The 26,625-nt window shown below is 51.6% G+C and overlaps 1 protein-coding gene across 1 annotated transcript; it reads left to right on the top strand.

Moving 5' to 3' along the window:
• The first annotated feature begins 1,850 nt into the window (after positions 1-1,850).
• XKR7 (XK related 7) lies at positions 1,851-25,692 on the top strand. Its single transcript, XM_042979715.1, has 3 exons — positions 1,851-2,437; positions 23,273-23,475; positions 24,737-25,692. Exons 1-3 carry the CDS (start codon positions 1,851-1,853, stop codon positions 25,690-25,692), a joined length of 1,746 nt encoding a protein of 581 aa, XP_042835649.1.
• The last annotated feature ends 933 nt before the right edge of the window (positions 25,693-26,625 follow it).

Raw genomic sequence — 26,625 nt, 5'->3', positions numbered from 1 at the left:
AGACACACACAGAACCGGCCCAGGGCCGTTACGGGGTCCAAGGTCAGAGCTTCGCTCTGCCCAGGGCTCCGTGCACTCCATGAGTCTCCCTGCCTAGGGCTGTAAACAGAGAAAAAAGGAAAAGATATTGTTCCTGCCTAAATTACATTGGGATTCAGACTCCCCTCCAGCCCAACCCACAAAAACTCCCACTAGTCTACACATGCCTGTGGATAGAGACTACTAGCTTTGAATCCAGCCTGGAAAACTCCTTTAATCCCTAACTCTTCCTTTTCTGTTTTCAGCTTTGGGCCACAGCTGGCTCTCCAACCTCCTGAGCATTGCTGGGACCAAAACAGTCCCTGGACACAAAAGGGCTGCTGGGTTGCAGGACTGCAGACGGCTGCTCCTTGCTGACCCAGGGCAGCTGTTTGCCCTTCATCTTCCCTTCCCAGCTACTCCGAGGCAGTGTGGTCCTCAACCCTCCCTCCCACCTTGGGAGATAGCAAAGCCTACTCTGGAGCCAGACGATGGCTTGAATTTGTCTCTAGCACTTAGTAACTGTGTGACTCTGAAGAAATGAATTAACTTCTCTGTGACTCAATTTCTTCATCTGTAAAATGGGAAGACAAAACGTAAACTACCTCACAAATTGTGAAGATAAAATGAGTTAGTAATTGTACAGTGATTCCGGTGTCTCAGGCAAAGAGAAACTGCTACATGAGTGTTTGTACAATAAATGCCCTGATATATCCAATTTGAGCAAAGGGGTTGGGGGTGTGTGTGGGGGGGTATCCGGGATGTATGAGCAACCCTACCTCCTCTCCTAGATTACTGTTATATTCTCTCTTTGGCTTCTCCACCCCCAAGTTACTTCGCTTCTCTGGCTGCAAGGGCTTCTTTCCAAATCTTGACTTGATTGCATTTGTCTCCTGCTCAAATTTTGCGGTGGTTTCCCATTGCATCTTGGATAAAGTATATCTTCTGGACTTTTAGGATCTCATTCCTCAGAATTCTCCAGCCCCATCTTTCCAAGCTTTGCACCTCCCTGGATCTGTGGTCCAGACTTTCTTGACAATATGCCCTCCAATCTCAGGCCTGCAAGCCTTTGCACTGTCTCTTCCCTCCACCTGGTGTTTCCTCCCATTCCCCTCCCTCTGATGTTGCCCCCTTCCCTGCCCCTACTCTGCTAGGGCTGTAGCCAGGTGAAGGCATTCCCTGAGGGAGGGAAAGGGGAGAGTGGGGAAAAGAAAACAACTCTCAGAGCTGCAATTTTCTCAGATTCAAAGACAATAAGAAAAGGGACCCTTCAAGATCAAAGATGGGAATGGAACAATATGTGAACACTCTGGAAACTAGGAAGTGGCTTGTTAGCATCCAGTGATTGCTAAAGAGTTACTGACGTTCCTGCCTAGGCACTCCCTTGCTTCCAAATCACTGGTCCCCTACTCTCCTCAGACCTAAAGCACCAAGGTAAACAGAGGATAAATGGAAGAGGAGAGGATGGAGAAAGAGGCGGTGAAGAAAAGAGGAAATAAGGAAGTGCAGTGGGGTGGGGGAGAGAGGCAGAAGCCTGTGGCTGGGGCCCCACGCCTCTGAGGAAGGAAGGAGAGGATGACCTGGGATGCTCTCCACTCCCTTCCCCCTCTCCATTCCCAGGGGAGCTGCCCCCATCCGGCCACAGCCCAGGCGGGGTGGGGGAGGGACGGGGGCGGCGCCGAGGGAAATGAATAATTGAAGTAGAGGGGAGGAGGAAGAAGAGGAGAGGAGGAAGACGAGAAGGCGGGAGCCTCCCGCACAGGGTCCTCCCCACTCCGCACCCCACCCCCTCCGCCGCCCGGAAGTCGCTCCCCGCCTCCTGCTCTACCAACATGGCCGCGAAGTCGGATGGAGCGGCGGCCGCGGCCGGCCCGGGGCCGGAGGGGGCGGCTGGAGGAGCCCGGGGTGGTGCAGGCGGGCGCGGGGAGGCGGCGGCGGTGGTGGCCGGGGGCCCTGGAGTGACCGGGGCGGGGGGCTCGGGGCCGCGCTACGAGCTGCGAGACTGCTGCTGGGTGCTGTGCGCGTTGCTCGTGTTCTTCTCCGACGGCGCCACGGACCTGTGGCTGGCGGCCTCCTACTACCTGCAGGGTCAGCGCACCTACTTTGGCCTCACGTTGCTATTCGTGCTCCTGCCCTCGCTGGTGGTGCAGCTGCTCAGCTTCCGCTGGTTCGTATACGACTACTCGGAGCCCGCGGGAGCCCCGGGACCCGCCGTCAGCACCAAGGACAGCGGCACCGGCGGGCCCTCCATCAGCACCAAGGACAGCGCCGCCGCCTTCCGGACCAAAGAAGGCAGCCCCCAGCTGGGTCCCGGGCCCGCGCCCTCCTCGGCCAGCGCCTACCGCCGCCGCTGCTGCCGCCTCTGCGTCTGGCTGCTGCAGACCCTCGTCCACCTCCTGCAGCTCGGCCAGGTCTGGAGGTAGGAGAAGCGCAGGTGGAGGGAGCTGAGCCCAAGGAGTGGGGGTGGCAAGGGGGCTCCCTGCCGCCCCAGCCCTGTTCTGACCTCTTCAGGTCCCCCTTGCGTCCTGACCTCCGCCCCGCCCCACCCTATTGCAGTTCTGATTTCTTCTCTGCCAGCTTCTCTTGCCCTCTACCCTCAAACACTGACCAGCCTCAGTACCATCCTCTCTGATCTGGCCATTGAGGGAGGAGGGGATGGGGCAAGAAGAGAGAAAAAGTGATCCTCAGGGGTGTGAATAAGGAGGGCCAGGGGCTGAAGGGTTATGAGAGGGAAGCTTGGAACAGGGCCCCAGGGCTCCCTCCAGCCTTGACCCACTCCTCTCTGCCTGAGTGCCAAGCCTCAGGTTAGGAAAGATCTCAGAAGTCCTTCCTTGCTCTCAAAGATTCTCAGTTTGGAATTGCAGTCCATTCCCAACCTCCCAGGAGAAACAATCTGAGGCAGCTAAATGAATATCCCGCCCAAACTTTTTGGACTTCTGGTTAAGGGTGTGCTGGACCCTGCTGAGAAGCTGTCTTCTGTTTTCTAGGACTTCCCCAGTTGTCTCCCCTATCCCGACAGGGCCAAGGGGATTTAAGATCTTGAATCTGAGATTAAATGGCCACTAGCTGACCTTTAATCCCAGGACAGTAAAACAAAACTGAGGCTTTGTACAAGCAGCCCACTTCCAGGCTGTCTGCTGAGCTGAGCTAATTGGAGACAGGGGGAATTCTGAACCTGGGGCTCCCCTTGAATCAGAATCGCTCTGGTAGCGTAGGCTCTACTGTGCACTGACAGAATAAACTTGCCCACTTTATGGTCTTAGATGAACCTCCCTCCAAGCCTCTGTTTCCTCACCTGTGAAATGAGGGAGAATTCCTACTTATCTCATCTCATTGGTCTACCATCCCATTTTATTACCTGTTGGGATGGTAGGGTGAGAGAAAGTCTGTGTGAAGGCCTTGCAGACTGTAACATATTTTAGGGATGTAATAGATTGTCATGATCACAGATGTAGGGAAATCAAGGAAAAAGTCAAAGTCACTGTAGAGACGTAAGGGGTGATTACTGCTGTTGTTATATTTATTCTGCTACTTGTTAACACGTTCTGCCTAACTCAGAAGATTCAGTGCTGGGCTGAGGGTTGGAAACAGGACTCCCAGGGTTTGTCCCAGCTGCTCACTTGCTGTGTCACCCTTGTTGTGTTGCTGAGTCTCTCTCTGCCTTGGTTTCCCCATCCACGCCTTGCTGAGATGGTGTGTATTTTTCATTTAGCTTGCCCTGGGGGAAAAGGGAGGTGGAGCTCTAGCCACACAAGGTGGTGTTATTATTATTAGCTTGACACATAAAAATATTCATGTCTACATCCAGGAACTAATCTGCATTTATCATTCTGTGCCCGAGTGGACAGATGGTGATAGATATTTTTAGATTCTGAAATGGCAACTTCCTATTCTTGGTAGCCAAAGCTTCATCCCCCTTTCCCTTTAGCCTAAAATGGGCCAGCTGCCCCTCAACTCACTGGCTACCTCAAACCCCCTCCTCCCCTTGTTTAGAATCTACTTACAAGAAACAAATACTTCTTTCTTGAACATAAACTGAGATTCCCTCAAACAGGGCAAAAAATGACCATGGGGTAGGGGTGGGGGTCTCAGGGAGAGTACCTAGAGATGGCTGAGGGTCCATTGAGCTCCATGGCTTCTCAGACAAAAGGGCTAACTATTTCCATTCTCCCTCATATGTAAAGCAAGGGGCTTGGGATGAGATGATTCTCCAGGGATGACAAACTAACGTCCCCAGGTTTGAATATGGCATACAAACGTGTTTTGTTTGGCTTGTACAGTATTTCAAAAACCAAGAGTTCTAGCTTTTCTTGGGGGGAAAAAAAAGGAATCCAGCAGTATCAGGCCTATAGCCATGTATACAGGGTATATGTCTCCTGGTTGTCCAGCTCCATTCCCTTTGGTCACATCTGGACCATTTCACTTAGGCATTAGAGGCATGAGAGCCCTAATTTACAGTTCTGTAACAATTATTTTATTAAGCACTCACTTTGTGCCAAGCCCATTGGTTGCCTTTTTATCCGTTTCATCTCTTATATCCCTCCTAATAATCCTGTGATGTGGTGGTATTATTCCTACTTACCAGCTGAGGGAGTGGAGGCTCAGAAAGGGGGCATCCTTGCCCAAGGTCACACAGCTAAGCTGTAGTAGAGCTGGGACTCAGGACTCTCTGCCTTCAAAGCCTAAGTTCAATTTATCCATCCTGCAGTTCTGCCACGAAAGTGTCCCCCAAGCTCAAAGAATTATGAGTCTGAGATTCCAAGATTCCAGGAGATAGAAAGTCAGGGCTTCTGCTGCACTGAGATAATAATGTGAAAGGAGGGGGAGGGAGTTGAACTATGTGGGTGAGGATGGGGAGACAGCGTGTATCGTGGGAAGAGTGCTGGACTTGGGGTGAGGAGATTAGGAAACCCACGTCTTCATCAGGGTTTGTAACTAGCTTCCTAGGTGACCTTGGGTGAGACTCTTCCCACCTCTGGGCCTCAATTTCCCTGTATGTGGAATGGGAACATTAGATCTGATGACCTTAAGAACCTTCCCTTTCTGGAATTTTGACTCTGGGACTAGTTACCAGAGCTAAAGCCTCTGGGCCCCTGTCCCAAAAGCTCTGGATTCTAAAATGGCTAAGTGTCTGGCTAAATGGAGGAAAACCCAGACAAGATAGAGAGAAGCCACTGGGGCTGGCATTCCTAGAAATTAAGCAACGTTGGCATATGTTTGCTTACCACGTGAAATGTTCCCACAATGAACATGCTCACTGTTCAGCAGGCCTTGGTGCAGATGTTCTGAGTGGTAGAACTTGGTGTAATGAGGAAGAGCCCTACAGGATCAAAGCTGGGAGGCTGGCCAGTCCACCTTCTGATCTCACACCCTCAATTCTGAATAAAATAATTTGAATTATAAAAGTATCTTTCAACTCCTCAAGCTTATACAATGCTGAATCAAAAGTCTGACTACTTTAAGGAGCCAGGTAACACAGACCTGTATCGGTGCATGGCTTCAATTGATAAGGCTGGATTCTGTTTCCAAACAACCCTGTGAAAATGGGTGTTACTATTATTTTAAACCCAAGATGGGGCTCTGAGGAGGAAGACAAGGGGAAGGAATTCATGGACACTGCACACGCACCATGACCCAATAGACTCCATATGAGGTGCTCCAGGCACAGGATCTCGTTCTACCCTGAAAGCCCCCCACTGGGGGCAATCGATATACCCAATCAGACAAGAAAGTAGGGCTCAGATGAAGTCAAATAACACATCCAAGGTCACCCACTGAGGAAGTAGGGGGAGCTGAGGTGTCAACCCAGCTGTGTCCAACAACTCCCAAGCCTAAGTCTTATCTCTGGCACCACACAGTGGCTGCATTGGAGGATCCCAGAGCAATGGCCCACATAAAGACAGATTGATCCCTTAGAAAATCAAATCCAGATCCTTTGGCGGGACATGAAGCTGGCTGTGAGCTGGACAGCAACCTGTGTTTTCATCCCTCCCGGCCTCCTCAACGCCAACCCTCTGAGCTGTTAAGCCACTCAGGGTTGTTAAGCCAATTAAAGTCCTAACCCTGTCTTCCCTGACCCTGTGGGCAGCAGAGCGGTAGACCATGAATCCTGCTTTCCCTAATCTTGAACTCACTGGGCCCAAGCTTTGCCCAGATAAGCATAGTTTGCTAAGCCAATTAGTGAGAGATGATCTGGCATAGATTCCTCTGAGGCTGTCAGGATCTGGGGACCCCAAAATGGGGAGGGAGAGGAGGGGGGCAGGCAGGCCTTTAGAGGGAAGGCCTTCCCTCTAATACTCTTTCTATGTCTAGGCCCCAGCACTGCTCCCTCTGCCTCCTCACAAACCCCGCACTCAAGAGAAGTTCTGAAATGAATGAGTAACCTACTGGGTGCGAAAGTCAGTCTCTGGGTCTTCTCTCTGGGAAGTTATATTCTTGGCTTAATGGTTAAGAGTACTGACTTTGGATTCAAATGTCCTCGCTTCAAATCCTGACCCGTCTACTTGCTATATGTGATTGTGACAAGCTATATAATCTCTCTGTGCCTGAGTTTCATCCTTCATAATCTAAGGACCACCTCTTGGGTTCTTTCTAGGTTTAATATGACAACACATACCAAGGATTTAGCAGAGGGCTGGCCCCATTGTTAAGTATTCAGAACCATTGGAGGTGATTAGTGCCATCAGCCTGGGCTTTGTTTCCTGTGGACGGAGATTTGTTCACTTCACACTTAACCAGGGAGGGGCAGGAGGGCAAGAGGGCCTCAAAGGTACCTGTGCACTCAATCTATAGTCATTCATTCCACAATATTGCAGAGCACCTGCTGTATACATGCTAGGAATAGAGTGGTGAATAAGACAAAGTCCCTGTTCTCATAGAGCTCAACAGTCTAACGGGAGAAACCAATAAGCAAGCAAAATAAAATATGGTATACATTTTAAACAGAATATAAAATGTAATGAGTCAAATAGTAAGTGCTATGGAAAAAGTGAAACAGTTCAGGGGGCTACAAAGTCCCAGGGAGGAGCGTTTGGCTCTTTGAGATAAGACGATCAGGGAAGGCCCCTGCAAGGAGGTGGCTTGTGGGCAGAGGGCAGAATGAGGTGAGGGTGAGCTGTGTGGAGGCCTTGGGAAGGATGTCCAGGGCAAAGGGAAAAAGAAGAGCCGGGAGAAGTCTTGTGTGGCTGAAGCAGAGAGTCGTGGGACCGTAGGAGATGATGGTGGACAGGTCGGCAGGGGCGAGATCACACAAGGCTTCGAAGGCCACAGGAGGACTTGGTCTTTCATTCTGCATGAAGCGGGAGCCCCAGAGGATTTGAGCAGAAGAGGAATAGGGTCTTGACTTAAGTTTCACAATGTGTACTCTGGCTACTGGGAAATAGACTGGAGGGTGGCCAGGGTAAGCCTGGAGACTGGTGAGGATCCTGCTCCATGATCCAGGTGAGGGGAGATGAAGGATGGGCCAGGCTAGTGGGGGGGGGGGGTGTCTGTTTCAGGCCGAGTGGACAGGGTATCTTTCCCTCTTTTGTCAGTTTCCCCACTGGGGCCAGAATGTTAATGGTTAAGAATTCAACTCTGGAATCAGCCATATCCTATGTTGGCCACTTTCTGTGATTTGGGGCAAACAGCATAACTGGTCTATGCCTTGATTTTCTCATCTGCAAAATGGATATTCTAATAACAGTACCTATCATATGTGGCTTGAGGGAGTAGTTAAATAATGTATACGTGGTGTTTAGCACAGTGCCAGAAACACAGGAAGTGTGCAATTCTTCTTAGCCATTCCTATTTATATTATTATTTATAAAGCCGGCCAGAGAGCGGATTCCATAATGGTTTCCAAACCCTTTCACTCCCTTCTCACTATCATTTCAACTGAAATCTCTGAGGTTCTCTTTTCTGATTATTTTGGTTACCTACCTAGGATTTGTTTTGACAGGACCCCTGCTGAAACGGGTTTACAACCCCCCTGAACTCAATGACTGTCCACAAGGTTCCTCCCTGCTCTGACTCTGCAGGGTTGTTCCAGCCCAGCCTCGCCACCTACCTCCCGGGAGACCCCTCTCCAGGAGGCGCTCCACCCCCCACCCCCTTCTCCCAGCCCATCCGCCTGCAACAGGCCATTAGAGCTGCTCCTAACAGACACAGCGGCGGCAGTTGGGCCCAGCGTCCCCTGTTTGATCTATAAAGACCACACAGGAGAAGCCCTGTGGGGAGGATGGAGGGCTGCCAGGAAATGGCTTTGAACCCCTGCAGCTGGGGCGAAGGTCCCTAGGGAGGAGAAGGAAGATGGGTTGGGATCTACTCTGGCCTTTCCATTCACCACCCAGCCTTTGTTAGGGTCTTGAAATTCCTCCCCTGGGAAATCCTATCGGCCTCCAGTTCCCTCCATCCCACCCATCCCCCTCCCGCTGCCTCCACCTGCAGCCGGAAGGATAGTTGAATGCTCAAATCTGACCTTGCCACCACTCCAGTCTAGATGCTTTAGTGGGGCATTAGGGCCCTTGACCTCTTGCCCTTTCCCCTCCTCACTGTTCTGTACACCGCCCCCCCCCCCGCCCCCAAAGCAAGCCACACGCTTTTTTTCTTCATGTACCTGAGCAGCTGCCTGTAGTCCTTCTGGCAACACTCTGTCCCGTTCTCCTCCCAGTGAAATTCTGCACATCCTTAAAGGTGGGCTCCAATGGTGCCCTTTCTGAGAAGCTTTCCCTGAACAAACCCGTTCTGCCCTCAACCCTTCAGACCCCACCCCCCCACCCCCCCCCACTCAGGCAAGTTGTTGTTTTTAATCTAAAGTGGAATTTGTTTCGTTGTTCTGTCTGTCTATAAAGGAACTATATACTCTTGTTTAAACCTCAGGCAGCATAGAAAAGGTATAAGGAAGACTCCCCTCCCCTCATTATCTTGGGGGGCAGAGAGGTGGGGTTACGAAAGATTTCCGCTTACTAAGTGGCTATTTCTTGTATTGCTTAAAGATTTTCTTTGGTTTTAATTAACCAAGAAATACATGTACACATTCACCTGTTTTTATACTTTTATTTAAAATTTTTAAATGTTTATTTATTTTTGAGAGAGAGAGCGGGGGAGAGGCAGAGAGAGACACACACACACACAGAGAATCCGAAGCAGACTCCAGGCTCCGAGCTGTCAGCACAGAGACCGATGCAGGGCTCGAACTCATAAGCCTCGAGATCATGACCTGAGTCGAAGTCAGACCCTTAACTGACTCAGCCACCCAGGCGCCCCTGAAAATTATAGTTACCTTATAGAAACTTCAATCAGATCATTCCACTTCACTACAATTCTGTCAAGTAGGGAGAGTGGTGATAAAGCGTAAGGACTGAGGAGCTCAAACTCTGGTTCTGCCCTGTGTGAGCTAATGGGCCTTGGGCAAGACATTTAACCTCTCTCAGTTTCCTCATCTGTGAAATAGGATAATAATGTCCCATGGCTAGACAAGTAGCCATTGTGAAGGCTTATTGCTAATATATGGAACATGCTTTGCCCAGGACTCAGCATACCATTAAGTGCTCAATTAGTGTTGGCATTATTGGCCCATATTACAGATGTGGAAATTGAGGCACAAAGAGGTAACAGCATCCCAGTTAGTAAAGAGCAAAGCCACGGTTTAAAGTGATGCAGTCAGGCTCCCAAGTCTGCTAGTGAAGTGTATTCCTACAACACAACCAATCAAGGTTTGCTTTGGGAAGAGGGGGAAAAAATCAGAAAGATATTTTTAAGTTTTTATTTGAATATAAAGTACCTACTGTTAACATTCTGGGTTCTTCCTCTCAGACTTTCCCTCCAGGCACAATTACTCATTCCTCTGCAGCCTCACAGGTCCTGATTATATTCTGTTGTGATCACCTGCCCACCTAGCTGGTTTTCCTACCAGATTACAAGCCTCTGAGGAGGTGAGGCCTTGCTCTTTCTTTCCTCCGTCCCCCATGGTGACTGGCCCAGAGCAGACCCTCAATTGCTGTGGGTGACCTTGCACCTGGCCAGCTTTGGCAAGGTCCCTAGCAGTTACTAGAACATGAGTCTGTCGAAGTAGGCTTTGTATCTGTGGCCGATGTGGGGGGCGCTAAGGCAGTGTGGGACCCCAGTATGGTTGTGGGCACAGTTGGGGTCTGCTAGCTTCCACACTATATCTGCAGGCTTCCACACTGTCAGTGGACAAATGCAGGCTAAGGGCAATGCATTTCTATTTGTATAAGATGTGGTAGGAACAGCCCTGGGGCTAGGTTCCCAGAAGGATACAGGAATGCTGGCATGGCTGACTTCAGAGATGGATCCAGTAGGTCCTGAGTAAATGTTTGTGCGAGCTAAATGGATTCTTTGAAACAAGAACCTTGAGCAAGGCACTTCACTCCCTAGAGTTCAGTGACCCCCATCTGTAAGTCCAGTTAGGGGCTCAAGAACACTGGCTGAATTCCCCAGGACTCGGACGAGAGAGCAGAGTAGCTGAGAGCTTGGAGTGCTGGTGGGCTCAGGGCTCCATGACTTCCTACTAGTGTGACCCCGGGCGAGTTGCTTCACCAGCCAGAACTCTAGTCTCATTTGTGAGGTGGGGATGGTGATAACACCCACTTCTTTAATTTTTTTGTAATGTTTATTTATTTTTGAGAGAGAGACACACACAGAGTGTGAGCAGGAGAGGGGCAGAGAGAGGGAGATGCGGAATCTGAAGCAGGCTCCAGGCTCTGAGCTGCCAGCACAGAGCCCAACCCGGGGCTCGAACTCATGAACTGCGACATCATGACCTGAGCTGAAATGGGACGCTTAACCGACTGAGCCACCCAGGCGCCCCTAACAGCATCCACCTCTTAAGGTTCTTGTAAAGATGTCCTGAGATAATATAAATGCACAGAACTTTCACATTCTATATGCTCAGGAAATATTTACTGCGACCACTATTATTATTGGCCCAGGTAGCAGCCATCCCACTTACTTAGTCACAAGATAGGGGGTAAAGGAGGGGCATCGGGAGTCCTAATGCGTGCTAACCCTCATCCACAGACAATCTTTCAAGGAAAGAGACTTTTCCTGTGGCACCAGAGATAGTGTGAGGACAGATAACAACCCAAGGTCCAAGGGAGGTAGAATCTGTCTGAACAGGAGCAAGAACACCCTGACAATCAAGCTGTCCAGGAACTGAGTGGGCTGTTCCTGAGGGTGTGAATTCCCCATCACCACACAAGTGCAGACAAGAGTGACTGACTTTGGCAGGGAAGCTGCAGCTGGGCCTCCTGCTCTGTTTGGAGGGTAAATTAGATCTCTGTAAAGCCCCTTATGGTTTTAAGACTGTGCAGATCGAACTTGGGGGCTTCGTGAGGCTTAACTGCCAGATCACAGGTTGCAAATCGGTGGCCCATGGGCAAATCCAGCCCGAGGATGTGTTTGTTTGGCCCACACAGTATTTTCTCCCTACTGCTCGATGAAACTGTTGATTATGGAAAAAAAATTAAAAAAAAAATTTTTTTTTAACATTTATTTATTTTTGAGACAGAGAGAGACAGAGCATGAACGGGGGAGGGGCAGAGAGAGAGGGAGACACAGAATCGGAAGCAGGCTCCAGGCTCTGAGCCATCAGCCCAGAGCCTGACGCGGGGCTCGAACTCACGGACCGCGAGATTGTGACCTGAGCCGAAGTCAGACGCTCAACCGACTGAGCCACCCAGGTGCCGCAAAAAAATTTTTAAATATACAAAAGTAGAGGGAACAGGATAATGACCCCCCCACGTGCCACCACCCTGCTTCAACACTTAACTCATGGCCAACCTTGCTTTATCTAGGCCAGCAGCATCCAATAGAACTTTCTGCTGTGATGGAAATACTCTATATCGGCACTGTTCAATACAGTAGCCCCTAGCCATGCCTGACTATTGAGCATTTGAAGTGTGCTGGGTGTGACTGAGAAGCGGAATTTTAAATTTTATTTAACTTTAATTAATTTAAATTTCAATAACCATATGCGGCTAGGGTTGGACACTCAGATGTTAGAGAACATAGGTCTAGACCCCACCCTGTCTCCTTCGCCTCCATGTTATTTTGAGGCAAATCTCAGACATCATATCACCACATCCACAAGTATTTCAGGACATCTCTAAAAAGATGGACTTTTTAAAAGTATGACTAAAATACCTAATACTGTTATCACACCTTTAAAAAGGAATAATAATTTCTTAAAAATTCATATGGTATTTTAAAAAATTAGTTGCCAACATCTCCAAGTTGGAATTTTTTTTTTTGCATGAATATCCTAATTTCCATCTATTCTTGAAAAATTGCAATTCCATCCATACTGGGCTCACAGTCTCCCAGGGTAGCAGTCAGCTAGAGCTGTTCTGCTCTCTAGGCAAGGTACCCATCTATCCTTCCCCAGAGTCCCCCATAGTATCAGCTTGGTCTCTCTATAAGTTAGTGTCCCCCAGGCCAGGGACAGAAAGAAATGGTGCTTCCTCCGTGCCTGGGCCTCCAAGTACCTTCAGATGCCACCAGGCGACTGGACCCTAACCCCTGTGCCCCAGTGGCTCATGCCTTCCCAAATAGGGATGACTCTGCCCAAAGATATCAGGAAAAGAGAGAAATGGAGGGGAGGGGGCGGGCAAAGTGCCCTGGGCTAGAGTACAGGGTCCTGAGTTTTAGTCTCTGTTCTGCACGCATTTCACAGATGGGGAAAGTAAGGCTCAGGCAGCAGAGGAGATCTGGCTGCACGCACACAGTAAAGGACAAACCAGGTGGGAAATCTCGTCCCAAATGCTTTGCTGGAGAGGGGCTGCCTACTTCCTGCTGAGTGAAAAGATGAGCCGATAGCAGTGGGTGGGAGGGGAGAGGGTCTCAGCTTTTCAGCCAGAGCCTAAAATTAGTGGCAGGGAAGTGTTTGGCCTTAGCCCAGCAAAAAAAAAAAAAAAAAAAAGAGAGAGAGAGAGAGAGAGAGAGAGAGAGAGGTGCTGTGACTCTGTAGAGGGCTGCTAAGGAGGAGGGAAACAGCCCAGCTCTCAGCACCACACGAACAGGAGCCAAACGTGTAAAATCACATTCTTTTCTGACATTTATGACTCATTTGGCTGCCAACCCCAGGAAGGTCCCATTTTGCATCCTTACAGGAGCACTCAGCATTGAGGGGTAGGCAGATGGGGAAGGAGCCTCAGGGCCATTCCAGAGCTTCCTGAGCCCCACCGCAGGTAAGGTGGCTGTTTAAGGGGGCCCCACTGTTTCCCAGAGAACCCAGAGACTGTAGCTGGGTCTGCAGGGCCTGACTCAGCCTGATCTGTGCCCTGATTTTGAGATGAGATGCAACTCTGATGCTTCTGGCTATTGACCTTGGGCCAGTCACTTTCGCAAGTGCCTGCTACTTGCGTCTGGAGTCCGTGCCCTTCTGTGGGGGCCACACTCAACTCTCACCTGTAACTGGTCTCCCACCTTCCACCCTTGCCTCTCTCCCTTCTGCTCCCCACAGAGTGTTCCCTCTAAAATGCAGAAGTGCTGGCTAGCCCTACCCTTGCTCCCTTGTTTTAAACCTCTTCATGGCTCCATCACTCTTAAGATAAAGACCAAATGCTTCGCCACGGCTCACCTCATCTCACACTTTGTCGCCTCCTTCTCTGAGCTCCAGCCCCTCGGATCACTCACTGCTTCCTTGTAACTCGGGATCTTTGCCCATGTTTTTCCTCTGCCAGAAATTCCCTTTGTTCCCTCCTTCACCTGGTTAATTCCTGTGCCTGCTTCAGACGATGGCTCAGCAGCCACCCCCTTCTGAAGCCATCTCTGACTGCCACACCTTTACAAGCAGGGCCAGGCCCGATCTTTCTGTCCTAGAGCACAGAATCTTGTTTGGAGCATGTCTGGTACCCATGGAATGTTTGTCGTTACAAGTTTACATGATGATTTAAATAACGTCCAGGTCTCCTACGAGGCAATACCTGACATGGTCTGGGTCTGTCTTGCTCACTATCGTGTCCACCAACACTTTAGCACAGTTTCTGGCGCTGCGTAGGTATTCACAAATGCAGGGTGAGTAAATGTCAAACAAACCTCCTCTTTTCTGGGACTCCATTTCCGCATCTGGAAAATGGGAATCATGCCCATGAAATCTCACGGGTCTGCAATGAGGATTTTAGCAAAGTACATTCAGAAGGCCTCTCGATGAGCGGGGGTTGTTTCTAAGACCCCCCAAAGAAGACCCTGCCCTATGCATTTTCCCCAAAAGGACTTCTCTGACCCTCTGCCTCCTGGGAATAGGTCCTGCCAGCCTAGGAATAGGTCTCAGGAATAGGTCCCAGACACGAAACTGGAAACCACAAGCCTTCCTCTTCCTGCTGAGGTGTCCGAGTCAGGCAACTCCTAAAACCCCCCATAGGTCAAGGGCCCAGAACTGGGCTGGGAATTTTATGCTTATCACCACTTTCTGATTTCATAGCTACTCTATAAAATGGGCATTGAGCTGAGGGGTTCAGAGAGGGAAGCAACTTGTCCAAGGCTACACAGACCGTAAATGATAGATCCAGAATCTGAACCTGGGTCTCCCTGACTCCCAAGCTTGGGTTCTTTCTCTCTTCACTTGACCGCCTTTACTTGGGGAGCTTATTAAGTAGATTTTATAAAGTACATTCACAGGGGGCCTGGCTGGCTCAATTGGTAAAGTGTGTGATTCTTGGTATCAGGGTCATGAGTTCGAGCCCCACATTGGGCATGGAGCCTACTTTAAAAAATTATATAGCAATTTCATAATTAATATAAATATAATAATATAATACAATAATTATATTTAATTATATATAATGTATAATGTAATAATTATATAATATATTCATATAACATATACGAATATATAATATAATTATAATTATATATATTATATATTATATTATATATATAACATATATGAATATATATATTCATATATTCATATATATTCATATATATATTCAATATATATATTCGAATATATAATATAATTATAATTATATATATTATATATATTATATATATGAACATATATGTATATATATTAATATATTCATATATATTCATATATATGTATATTCAATATGTATAACATATATTATATATATAACATATGAATATATATTATATATTCGTATATGTTATATGAATATATTATATAATTATTACATTATATATTATATATAACTATATATATAAAGTACATAAGATATAAGGTACATTTACACATTCACTCTTTCAAGAAACAAACATATATTGAACATTAACTCTCTGCCAGGCAATAGGGACATAGCCAAAAACAGGACAACCATGGTCCCCACCATCAGAGAGAGACAGGCAGCAAATATGTAAGCAAGAAATTTGACCATTTCAAATTGTGATATGTGTCATTAAGAAAAGAAATCAGGGGCGCCTGGATGGCTCAGTGGATAAGCGTCTGACTCCTGGTCATGATCTCAGGGTTCACGAGACCGAGCCCGTGCTGTCAGAGCAGAGCCCACTTGGGATTTTCTCTCTCCCTCTTTCTCTGCCCCTCCCCGACTAGTGTTCTCTCTCTCTCTCTCTCTCTCTCTCTCTCTCTCTCAAAATAAATAAATAAACTTTAAAAAAAGAAAACAGTGACAGGACAGAAAGTGGCCAAGGGGTGGGTAGAGATGCTCTGGAAGTGGGGTGAGGGGGATCTGGGGAGTTGACACTGAGGGAGGTGACACTGAGCTATGGAAAGACTGAGAATGAAGCCCCTGTCCAGGCAGAGGTCCTGAGGCTGGAATGGGCTTGGGGTATTCAGGAAGCAGCTGGAGAGGCATGAGAGGGGAAGGTGGAGGCAGATGAGCTCTCCAAGGTGGACAAACCTGGATCACACGAGGCCTTGAAGGTCATGGTGAGGAGTTTATTCTAAGATAGTAGGGTGTGGCACGACCTGATCAGGATTTCACAGGACCCTTCAGGCAGCTGTGTTAAAAATAAGCTCAGAGGGCAGGGAAGGAAGGAAGGAAGGAAGGAAGGAAGGAAGGAAGGAAGGAAAGAAAGAAAGAAAGAAAGAAAGAAAGAAAGAAAGAAAGAAAGACCTCAGCTACCGCTTGGCGTTCAGGGGCCTGCACTAGAATGGTGCCCCCTGGTGGAAGGAAGTGCTTGGGTTCAAGACACTGCTGTCGGGCCCTAACGTTACCAGAACTGGATGGGTGGGCTGTGAGCCTGATGACTACCCCCTGTGGTAGGCAAGAATCTGGTTACTAGGGCCCATTTTTCAGTGGAGACTGAGGTCCCCAGAGGGGTTAGACTTTCCCAGAAAGTCCAGTGAAGGACTGAGCCTGAGTCCTCTGACTCCAATTACCAGTGTCCTACCTCCTCCTGTTTGCTCTGAACACTTGTCATTCAGTCAAAGCTTGTAGGTCCATCCCTGTCTAACACGGGTCTTCCCTGGCAGCCATACTGCACAGCCTCCAGGGAACCGAATCACCTCCGAGGCAGGGGCCCATGGAGAGCCAAGTCGGAGTCCTAGGTCTGGCACTAACTTGCTGTGTGACTTATACAAGCCCCACTCCCTTTCTGGGTCTCCGTTTCTTCATCTGTAAAACGTGCATAATAATAGCACCCACCTCAAAGATCTGCCGTGAGGAACGGACAGTCTGTATAACAAGGCTTTGCGTGCAGTTGGCGCTCAATAAATGTGAGCTATTATCGTTAGTATTAACACCTGCACGCTGTCCCCCTACACACCTACAGAACAGTCACGGGCTCCGCTCGGGTGGGGCTCCTGCTCCTTCCCATCAGCTCCACCGGCTCACCTTCCAGAATCTGCAGGCCTGGCCCGTGTGGGAGACCAGAGAGCCAGCCATGTGGGGGGGTGGTTCCTGGATGGAGCCCGAGTGGGGGAGCCGCTGGAAGCTGCTGTGTTTTTGGCCCGGAGCCGTGAGGGGGAGTGGAAAGGGGCGAGAACACACACTCAGAAACGCCGAGACCGACAGATGGAGGAGCTGAGGACGTGAGAGACGCAGACAGACAGAAAGAGACCCAGAGTCGGGAGAGGAGGAGCAGGCAGGGGAGGACGGCAGGAACACTGGCAGTCATGCCGAGCCACGAGCTGAGCAACAGACCACCAGATGGACCAGGCAGCCGAGAGACTGAAAGACAGACAGACAGAACAAAAGGCAGACCCAGGATCCTAGAAACAGACAGACAGACAGAAAGGCAGGTGCAGTATCCAAAGGGACAGACAAGCCATCCTGACTTCTAATGGACACACAGACGGATGTTCCCAGCCTCTAAGAGCAGACAGATAGGCTGACCCAGGACCCTAAGGTCAGTCTAACAGAGGAGCATAGTATGTGAGAGGCAGCGTGACCTGTAGTCTAAGGGACAGACAGGTGGGTTGACCCAGGGTCCCAGGGTGAGACTCACTAACAGATTGACTGACTGACAGTAACTGAAGAAAAGACAAATAAACAGGCTAACCCCGCAGTCAAGGGATGGACACGACAACAGGCTGATCTGAGTCACAGACAGAGACAAGGCCCCGGACCTGATCTGAGGGCAGACAAAAGGATGGGTCCAAGCTGGCCATCTGCATGGAGACTGAGGCCCAGGCCAGAAATCCTGGCCACCACGAGAGACTCCCGGTGATACAAGAACAAAAAAACAGGAGAGAGACAGAGTGACCCAGACACGGGGCCCGGGAGCCTCCTGGCTTCTCAGGGACATGAGATCCCTTCATCCTTCCTCCTCCCTTCTGCCCATTGAGGAGAAGCTCCCAGGTCTGGGGGACACTGGGAGGTTCCTGGGTCACAATGGCAACCAGACCCAGGAAGCAGGGAATGAGCTCCATCCACTTCTTGATCCTGCTGCCTGCTCTCAGAGGCAATGGGGTCTAGAAGAGAGAGCTTTTTGCATATCTGAGCAAGCGATTTCATTGCCTACTTGCTGGCTTCTCTCTTCTCTAGGGTGGGGTGGGTTCCCCCCACCCAGCCCCACTCTCAGCGATACACACTCACCTGCTCTGCCAATTCCTCCCAGACAGGCTTCTTCTTCTCTGAGCACAAAATGGGCAGTCAGCAAATTAATCCAAAAGAGACCTCTGAGCACCCGTTTCCACACTGTAAAATGGGTGACGGTAAACCTGTTAGGTTCCAGTTCACACCGGTCTCGGCAGTTTAAGCCAGTGTTGTGTGGGGCCCAACTGCGCTAAGAAATATCAGGGAAGCCTTCCTGGAGGAGGAAGGACAGGAGTGAGTCGGTGAGGACAGGAGTTGCCCACAAGGTGTTCTGGCAATAAGAAAACTCAGGCGAAGGAGCCCCAGGGCCTCTGAGGTCAGCAGAAAGATGCACGCGAACACTCTCTCACCTTTATTCATTCGACAAATATTTATTGACCACCTACTACCGGTACTAATGTTGAGGAGACAGTGGTGCCCAAGACAGAGTCCCTACCGTCATAGAGCCCAGTGGTAAAACAGAACGTAAATGTGTCAAGTAATAAACAAGATTGTTTGATAGGCTATATTAAGATCAGACAGGGCAATGCGAGTGATGAGACTGGGGTGGGGAGGGCAGAGGGCCCACAGGGGATGGCCGACCTGGGAGGCCTCTCTGACAAAGTGACACGGGAGCCGGTGAGGACCCAGGACCCAGCCACGGAAGGGTCTGGAGACGGATGTTCCAGTCAGAGCAAATAGTAAGTGCAAAGGTCCTGAGTCAGGAACAAGTTCGGCCGGGTTTGAGGAACCTCCAGGGCATCTGGAATGCTGGCTTGAGACTAGGAGAGAAAGAGGCCGGGCCAGATGGTTTAGGGCCCACGAGCCAAGGGAAAACCATTGGACTTTATTCTAAGTGTGATGGGAGGCCCTTGGGAGGTTTTGAGACGGGGAATGATGTGATCTGACTGGTTTTTAAAGTATTCCAACAGTTGCCACGTGGAGAGTGGACTACAGGGGGCAGGAGAAGTCAGGGAACCCACCGAGAAGGCAAAAGATGATGGTGGCCTGGACCAGGGTGGTGGCAGTGGAAAGGATGGGTGGACCGGGGATGCCTTTTGTTGAGACCAGATGCACCCCCAGACCCCACCCCCAGGTTGGATTCCTTTCCCTGAGATGGGGTGTCCTTTTCTGTGGGTGGTGTTGGTCCCATTTGTGGTGAAAATCAACTTCTTCCAACTTTCCTTCAAATAGGGTGGAGCAGGGTGGGCTTCCCAGAAGAGGTTTCAGGAGAGGCTGCTTGGTGATCGGGAGGAGCCAGAGGCCCCCACCTAACATGTGCTCCCTCTCTCTGTGCACACCCACCCCTCTTAGTGTAGAAATTATTTTCAAACCCATCACCTCATTCAATGTTCACAACCAAGACGGAAATGAGGCTCAGAGAGGCAAAGAGACTGCCCAAGGCCACACTGCATCCAGATCAGGGCTGGGAGGCAAACGCACAAGCCCAGCATTTTGCCACCTTGCCTTTCTGATCCCCACCCCAGGGGCTGTGACACAGGCAGGATGGTGAGTGCTGGCCCCTTCTTAAAGAAGGTAAAACTGAGGCGCAGGGAAATTAGGTGGCATATCCTGGGCAGGGCTGTTTTAAAACCTTGGTGGGCCCCACATCTATCAAGCATATTAAAATGCAGCTACATCAAACACCAAATGTAAATTATATATAACCAGATAAGAGCCAAATTGCAGGCAACTGGCTGATATCATGTTCTGTTTTGCAGACATTTAATTAAACATTTATTAATTTTGATTCTGCAGTTTTTCCCTGTGTTTTAGAGCCAATTTTTTTTTTTCCAGGCCTCCAACGTTTTCCTAGGCTCATGAAAACCTCACAGGCCCTTGGCGGCGAGTGTTTAGTGATGGCTGAAAGGAACAGCCATGCTTTGGGATCCTGTTGCCAAAAGGGGCAGAGTGAGGTTGTACCCATGTCCGCTCATCCCCAGAATCCAGCAGGGTCTTTCCACACTCCCTGCCCAACATCACGTTTTTGGGAATCAGAGGCCTCCTTCCTTCCCCTCTCCCTTCCTTGCTCGGCCCACAGTAGCCCTGGGCTGGGTGAGCCCTTTGTCTGCGGTTATCTGGGATGAGGGGCCTTGGGAGCTGGCAGGGGAGGGGGCAGGAGGGGGCGGGGAGGTGGGAGGCAGCCTGTCAGGTGGTGAGGGATGCTGGCTGGGCAAGGGCCTCCCTCATGCTGACCCGGGCCAGGAAACAGATGGTCCTCCAGCCTGAGAGAAACTTCCAGGGTGTCGCCCTCCCCCAACTCCCCAGGCCCCTTCATGTTGGACCAGCTGGTCTCTCCTCTCTGTTCAAAGCCAGAGCCACAGGAATAGGGAAGGGAATAGGTCTGGGAGAAGATGGAGGCTGGGGAAGGTGGTCTGTGCTCTGGGCTCCCCAGAAGCTCTGGAGGCCATCTTGGTCTCTCCCATAGCCCCCATCCCCCACACCTAGCCATCTCTCCTCTGCTCTCTGCCCCTCCTCTGTGCCCTGCCTTTGCTCAGCCTGTCATCTCAGGCCTGGACCAAACCCCAGCCTCTCCTGGCTTTCCTCCAAGCCAGCCTCCAGAGCGAGCTTTCTAAGCCAGCAAACCGATCACATCACCCTGACTGTGGGATAGAATTCAGATTTAAAATAAAATATGAACCTTTCAGTCTAGAATTTGATGCCCTTCACAATTTGAGTTCCCTTCCGGCCCCAGCAAACCACTGGCCGTTCCCCTAAAAGGCTATGCCCTCTCATGCCTCTATGCTTTTGCCTCGGCCGTTTCTTCTGCCCGGAATGCCTTTCTGCCTCCTGTGTGCCTTCAAATCCTACCCATGCTTTAAAACTGAGATGAAATGTTTCTTCTTTGGGAAGTCTTCCCTGATCTCCTCTCTGCCCAAGCTAAAGTTACCCATCTCTTCTCTGGGCTCCCAAGCATCTTAGAGCATCTATTTCAGATCTTATCTTATCTGTGTCTCTTGGGCACAGGGCCTGACACATAACAAGCGATCAAAATATACTTGGTAAGTGAATGAATGATTCTGGCTGAAGGGATCCTTAAGTGGTGGGGAAGGCAGGGGCCCAGAGGATGGAAGGCATAGGGAAACAAATTTCTGCTCATCAGAAGAAACACAATCCAGTCCTGAAGGTGCTCAGAAGGCAAGGGCCCTGCCTTAAGAGGTAGGGACTCCCCATCCTGGGGAGCGTGTAAGCAGAAGGTGTAAACACACGGGGCTGGGAATTGCCGAAGGAGTTCTAGCATTGGATGGGGGAGTTAGACTGAGGGCCTTTGCATTTGTTCAGTCTGCTTCTGAGGGACCAGCCCTCTTCCCCTTCCCAGCTGCTGGTCCTACACTGTGTCATGTTGAAGGTATGTCTACACCATTGATTGGTGCTGGGAAGACCCAGGGATGGGGAAGAGAGCCTTGAATGGGATGTTTCTGGCCACATTTTGGGGAAGGAGGTTTGAGTCCCAGAACATTAGCTCTAAAAGGATCTCCAGAGTCATCAAGCCCATCCTTCTTGTTGGTAGATAGGGAAACTGAGGTCCAGGGAGGGCCACACCATTCCTATAACTGGGATACTCATTTTGGGAAACTCTGGGTATCAGCTGATACCAAATTCCAGGGGGTACTGTGATTCTCCTCATGGGCTGGCAACACACAGTTGAATACAGTTGGTCCCCAGGTTCCCAAACAACATGTTAAAAATGCCAGCACTTCACATCTGGGAGGAGACCCTCAAATATCTGGTTCCTCAATTTCAGATTCAAGTGATAAGATCACTGAATCTGTGTTGGGATTTTCTCCCCTGATTTCTGGAGAGATAACTTCTAGAAGAGCACTCTCTGATTTCAGCAAAGGGTGTGCCTGCCCCATGAGTGAGAGAATTGAGGGGCTTGGGGGCCAGGGTCTATGGCTGCAACAACCCAGGGCAGAGCTTCTAGGCAAAGAACAAGGGCAGAGAAGGAAAAGCACATCCAGAGATCTGGATGGCAGGCCCCTCCCTTCTCATCCTACACGGGCACTGCACTTCATAGGTGCAGAGTATATTCTCATCCATTTCATTCTCACAGCCACTTTGGGAGGGATTCACTAGGGCTCAGAGAGGGTCTGGCTCAAGATCACACGGTAAATGAGAAGCAAAGTCAGAACTTGCACTCAGGACTTCAGGATCCTGCCCATACCCCCTACTGGGTTACCAGAGTTCCATTTAATTAAACAAACTTCCAACACAAAAACAAACAAAACCTTGCAATTATGCATGCATTCATTCTTTGAGCCAACACAGATTGAGCACCTACTGTGTGCTAAGAACTGAGGGTACAGCAGTTAGCAAGCTGACCTAGTGATCCTCATAGAGTTCTCAGCCTGGGGGAGATGGGCGCATAACCTGGCAGTTACAACCCACTGTGGGTTAGACAGAAGCCCGGGAGAGGTCCCTACCCCTGGTAGAAAGTGGTTAGCAGACGCTTCCTGGAAAAGGTCATGTTTAAGGGCTTCCCCTTGGAAGAAAAGCAGGAGTTGCCAGGTTTGGGGCTGGAGTGGGGTTGGAGGACCCAGATGGGTGTTCCAGGCAGAGGGAACAGCAGGTGCAAAAGCCCAGCAGTGAGGGAGAACATGGAGAGTTGGGGTCTGTGACCTGCACAGGGCAGTTGGAGCCATGACATTTGTTGGGAGAAATAGCTCAAGAAGGAAGCAGCAAAGTCTCGTGCCAGGGGATCTATGAGCAGCTTCCCTGTGCCCTGTGGGGAAAAACTGGCCACTTAGAGGTGGGGTTGGGCAACAGGCCCGGAAGCTGGGGGTTGGCACCAGAGAGTGTTCCTGAGAGAACCAGGCTGCTTGGGTTTGAATCCCGGTTCCACTGCTTCCTAGCTGTGTGACCTTGAACAAGTGGCATACCTCTCCGGGCCTCAAGTTTCCTCATGCGTAAAATGAGGGCAATCACGAGGCTACTAGAACCTCAGTGCACTGTGAAGTGTCAGGAATCCTGCAAAGAAAGCGGGCCCCGGGAGCAGAAATGAAGGTGAGAAGGCTGAGTCAAGGGCTTACTTTGTGCCAAGCGCTTTAAGCTAATGAGCGCGCATTCGGGGTCCCCCGACGACAGCGTGGGGAGGCGATCCTTCCGATATGTCCAGGCCACGGGCCGAGGAAACAGGTTGGGCTGGGCGCTACTTTACAGAGGGCACACCGCGCGCTTGCGCCGGGCGCTGGCCTCGCGGCCCGGGGAGGGCGGGGGCGGGGGGCGAGTTGGGACCCGAGACCCGGACGAGTGCGCGCGGGGCGGTGAGGCGGGGGGGGGCGGGTGTTGGCCTGAGCACGGCGTCCCTCCCGCAGGTACCTGCGCGCCATGTACCTGGGGCTGCAGAGCCGCTGGCGCGGGGAGCGGCTGCGGCGCCACTTCTACTGGCGGATGCTGTTCGAGAGCGCCGACGTGAGCATGCTGCGCCTGCTGGAGACCTTTCTGCGCAGCGCGCCGCAGCTGGTGCTGCAGCTCAGCCTCCTGGTGCACCGCGGCGGCGAGCCGGACCTGCTGCCCGGTGAGCCCCGCCCCGCCCCCGCCCCCGCCCCCGCCGCCGGGGCTCGTTCATCCTGCGTAGTCGGCTTGCCCCCCCTCCTTCCTAGCACCCCCACTCCTGCCCACCCTCAGGGATTTGGAGGCCCCGCCCCTGCTACTCTCACCACCCACCAGGCCTCTGGAGACCCCCCATGTCCCTTCCACCGGTCCGCTTACCCTCCGTGTTGGGAGAGGCCTGGCTCCACCTCCTCGCCTCCCCTTGGCACCCCTGGGTGCTGCCCGCTCTCGCCCTCCTCCCCTTCCTCCTTGTCAGGACAGAGCAGACCCCATTTCTGCTAAGTCCAGAGAGGCTCTTGACCCCATCACCACACCTCGGGCCCTTTCTGGAGTTTCCCGCTCTTCATTCCCGGATGTGTCCTGATCCCAGATTGCATCTCTTGGGGACCCCCCTGACTCACAGACCTGCTCAGTCACCCTCAGTCTCCAGAGAGTCTCTTTACTTACCCCCTCACTGGCCTTCACTCCCTGGGGACCCCTCCCAGGCTTACCTGGTCCCCAGGTGCTCACCACCAACCTTGCCCCTTCCCTGACTCTCACAGACCAGGCCAACCTTCGTTGTCAGACAAAAACCACATCCGGGCAGCACCCCCGTGCTCCTCCCACCCGGACACTGTCCATCCCACTTTCAATGACCTAAAAGATTCTATCACCACCCTCAGGCCCCTGGGAGCCCCTTGCCTAGGATACTGTGCCCCAATCGAAACTTCCCACCCCAGATTTCTTCCCGTGCCCTCAGCTGTGCTTAGCTTGGACACCCCTCAACATACCCCAGCTTCACCCTGGTGGCCTATAGCTACTAATAGTCCCCTCCTGGCTCCTTCATGACCTAATTGTGACCCCCCCCCAACTCTTCACTTCCCTTTTCACTCCCAGAATCCTGGACCCTAGTTTCCCGCCCTTCCACCAAGACTCCTGAATCCTGATATCCCTATTCTAGAGACCTGGTCCTGACCTTTATGGAGACCAAAGTCACCTACCTTCCCTCCCCCTTTATGCTCCCACTCCTCCAGAAGTACCCAGCCCCATCCGCTCTACCTGCCCCCATCATTGCTCTTGAAGGCCACCCACCCGGGCCCTCCCCACAGCCCTCCTGATTTATAGACCCTTCCCCTCACACCTCCTCGGAACCCAGCTCCTGACCCAGAACCCTCCCCCCTCTCCCCAGACCCCAACCCGGACCCACCCCTAACCCAGCCCGCCCTGCCCTCACCCTGTCTCTGCAGCCCTGTCCACCTCCGCCTCACTCGTGTCCCTGGCCTGGACGCTGGCCTCCTACCAGAAGGTGCTGCGGGACTCACGGGACGACAAGCGGCCACTGTCCTACAAGGGCGCTGTGGCCCAGGTGCTGTGGCACCTGTTCACCATTGCCGCTCGCAGTCTGGCCTTCGCGCTCTTTGCCAGCGTCTACAAGCTCTACTTCGGCATCTTCATCGTGGCCCACTGGTGCGTCATGACCTTCTGGGTCATCCAGGGCGAGACGGACTTCTGCATGTCCAAGTGGGAGGAGATCATCTACAACATGGTGGTGGGCATCATCTACATCTTCTGCTGGTTCAACGTCAAGGAGGGCCGCAGCCGCCGCCGCATGACCCTCTACTACTGCATCGTCCTGCTTGAGAACGCTGCGCTCACTGGCTTCTGGTACTCCAGCCGCAACTTCTCCACCGACTTCCACTCGCTCATCCTGGTCTGCGTGGTGGCCTCCAGCTTCGCGCTGGGCATATTCTTCATGTGTGTCTACTACTGCCTCCTGCACCCCAACGGGCCCATGCTGGGTCCCCAGATGCCTGGCTGCATCTGCCCTGAGGCCCCAGGACCCTGTGGCCCACCGGCCGACGCTGTCACAAGCCCCCCAAGGTCCCTGCCGAGGACTACAGGCACTGAGCGGGATGGGGCCTCCGCGGGGGGCGAGCGTGCAGGGACCCCCACGCCACCTGTCTTCCAGGTGCGGCCTGGCTTGCCTCCCACACCAGTGGCCCGTACCTTGCGGACAGAGGGGCCTGTCATTCGGATCGACCTGCCCCGTAAGAAGTACCCTGCATGGGATGCTCATTTTATTGACCGCCGGCTCCGGAAGACTATTCTGGCGCTGGAGTATTCGTCTCCTGCCACGCCCCGGTTGCAGTACCGGAGTGTGGGGACCTCCCAGGAGTTGCTGGAGTATGAGACCACGGTGTAAGCCACAGTCTCCCCCACGAAGAGGGACAGGCTTGGCCGACCCCACATCGACCACAGTGTTGAGCCTGGAATTTCAGGGCCACCCAGCTACAGGGGTGTGGATCTGTTGGTCCAAGTGTAGAGTGGCCCACCATGGGTTCTTTCTGGGGAGGGGGCAGCCTTGTGGAGGCCCCAGCCCTAGGCCTGTTTGCAGCCCTGTGGCCCATCTCCTAAACTCCCCTGAACCGGGGCCCAGGGAATCAACTGGTGCTACACTCCTCATTAGCTGCCCCGCTTCCAAGGAGGCCTCCGTGCCACGTCGGGTGCCAGGGGCACCACACCCTCTCCCCTGCCTGGAGTCACCCACATGTCGCTCCTGGTGGACCTGCCAGAGAAAGGGCACCGTCTGGGGTCTGTGACCTAGGTCCTGTGCTCCTCAGGGGGTGTTGGGGGTGGGCTACTTCTCTGGAGAGAGGGGATCTCTGAGCAGGACGGAGGAGGCCGTGGAAGATGTGAGGGAAGGTTGAACGTCTGGTGGACAAGGCTGGTGTAGCTCCTGTGGGGTCTGAGGTCCGGAGCCTGGACAAAAGGGGGCTTAAAAGAGGGAGCTGGGGGTGGGGGCTGACAGGAAGAAGAACCCTGAGACAACTGAGGGGGTCCAAGCCAGCAGAAGCATGAAGGGATAGCAGGTTGGGGGGAGGGGAACCCTCAATGCACAGCATAGAGAATGTTTCCAAGGTGAACTCGTCAGGAGACACCCTTTGTTATGGGCTCTGTTATGGATGAGGTTCCAGAAACCTCAGGTGAAACGTTTCAAGGAGCCATTGTTTGTTCTAGATGAGTATCTAGAACGTTTCTTCTAGATAAAAGTCTTGAATACAACAGATACTCTGTCTGGTGAGGTCCTAGCACACTTAGCAGGGGAATTGTTCTAGAGAGACATTCTTAATTCTGG

The sequence above is a fragment of the Panthera tigris genome, chromosome A3, assembly GCF_018350195.1.
Source record: "Panthera tigris isolate Pti1 chromosome A3, P.tigris_Pti1_mat1.1, whole genome shotgun sequence".
Taxonomy (NCBI): domain Eukaryota; kingdom Metazoa; phylum Chordata; class Mammalia; order Carnivora; family Felidae; genus Panthera; species Panthera tigris.
Note: the sequence above shows the minus strand (reverse complement) of the source record. Positions and strands in the feature narration are given on the sequence as shown.

Coding starts and splice junctions, on each gene's coding strand:
- XKR7 (XM_042979715.1), top strand. CDS start 1,851: ATGGCCGCGAAGTCGGATGGAGCGGCGGCCGCGGCCGGCCCGGGGCCG. Junction 2,438..23,272: donor CAGCTCGGCCAGGTCTGGAG/GTAGGAGAAGCG, acceptor TCCCTCCCGCAG/GTACCTGCGCGCCATGTACC. Junction 23,476..24,736: donor CGAGCCGGACCTGCTGCCCG/GTGAGCCCCGCC, acceptor CTGTCTCTGCAG/CCCTGTCCACCTCCGCCTCA.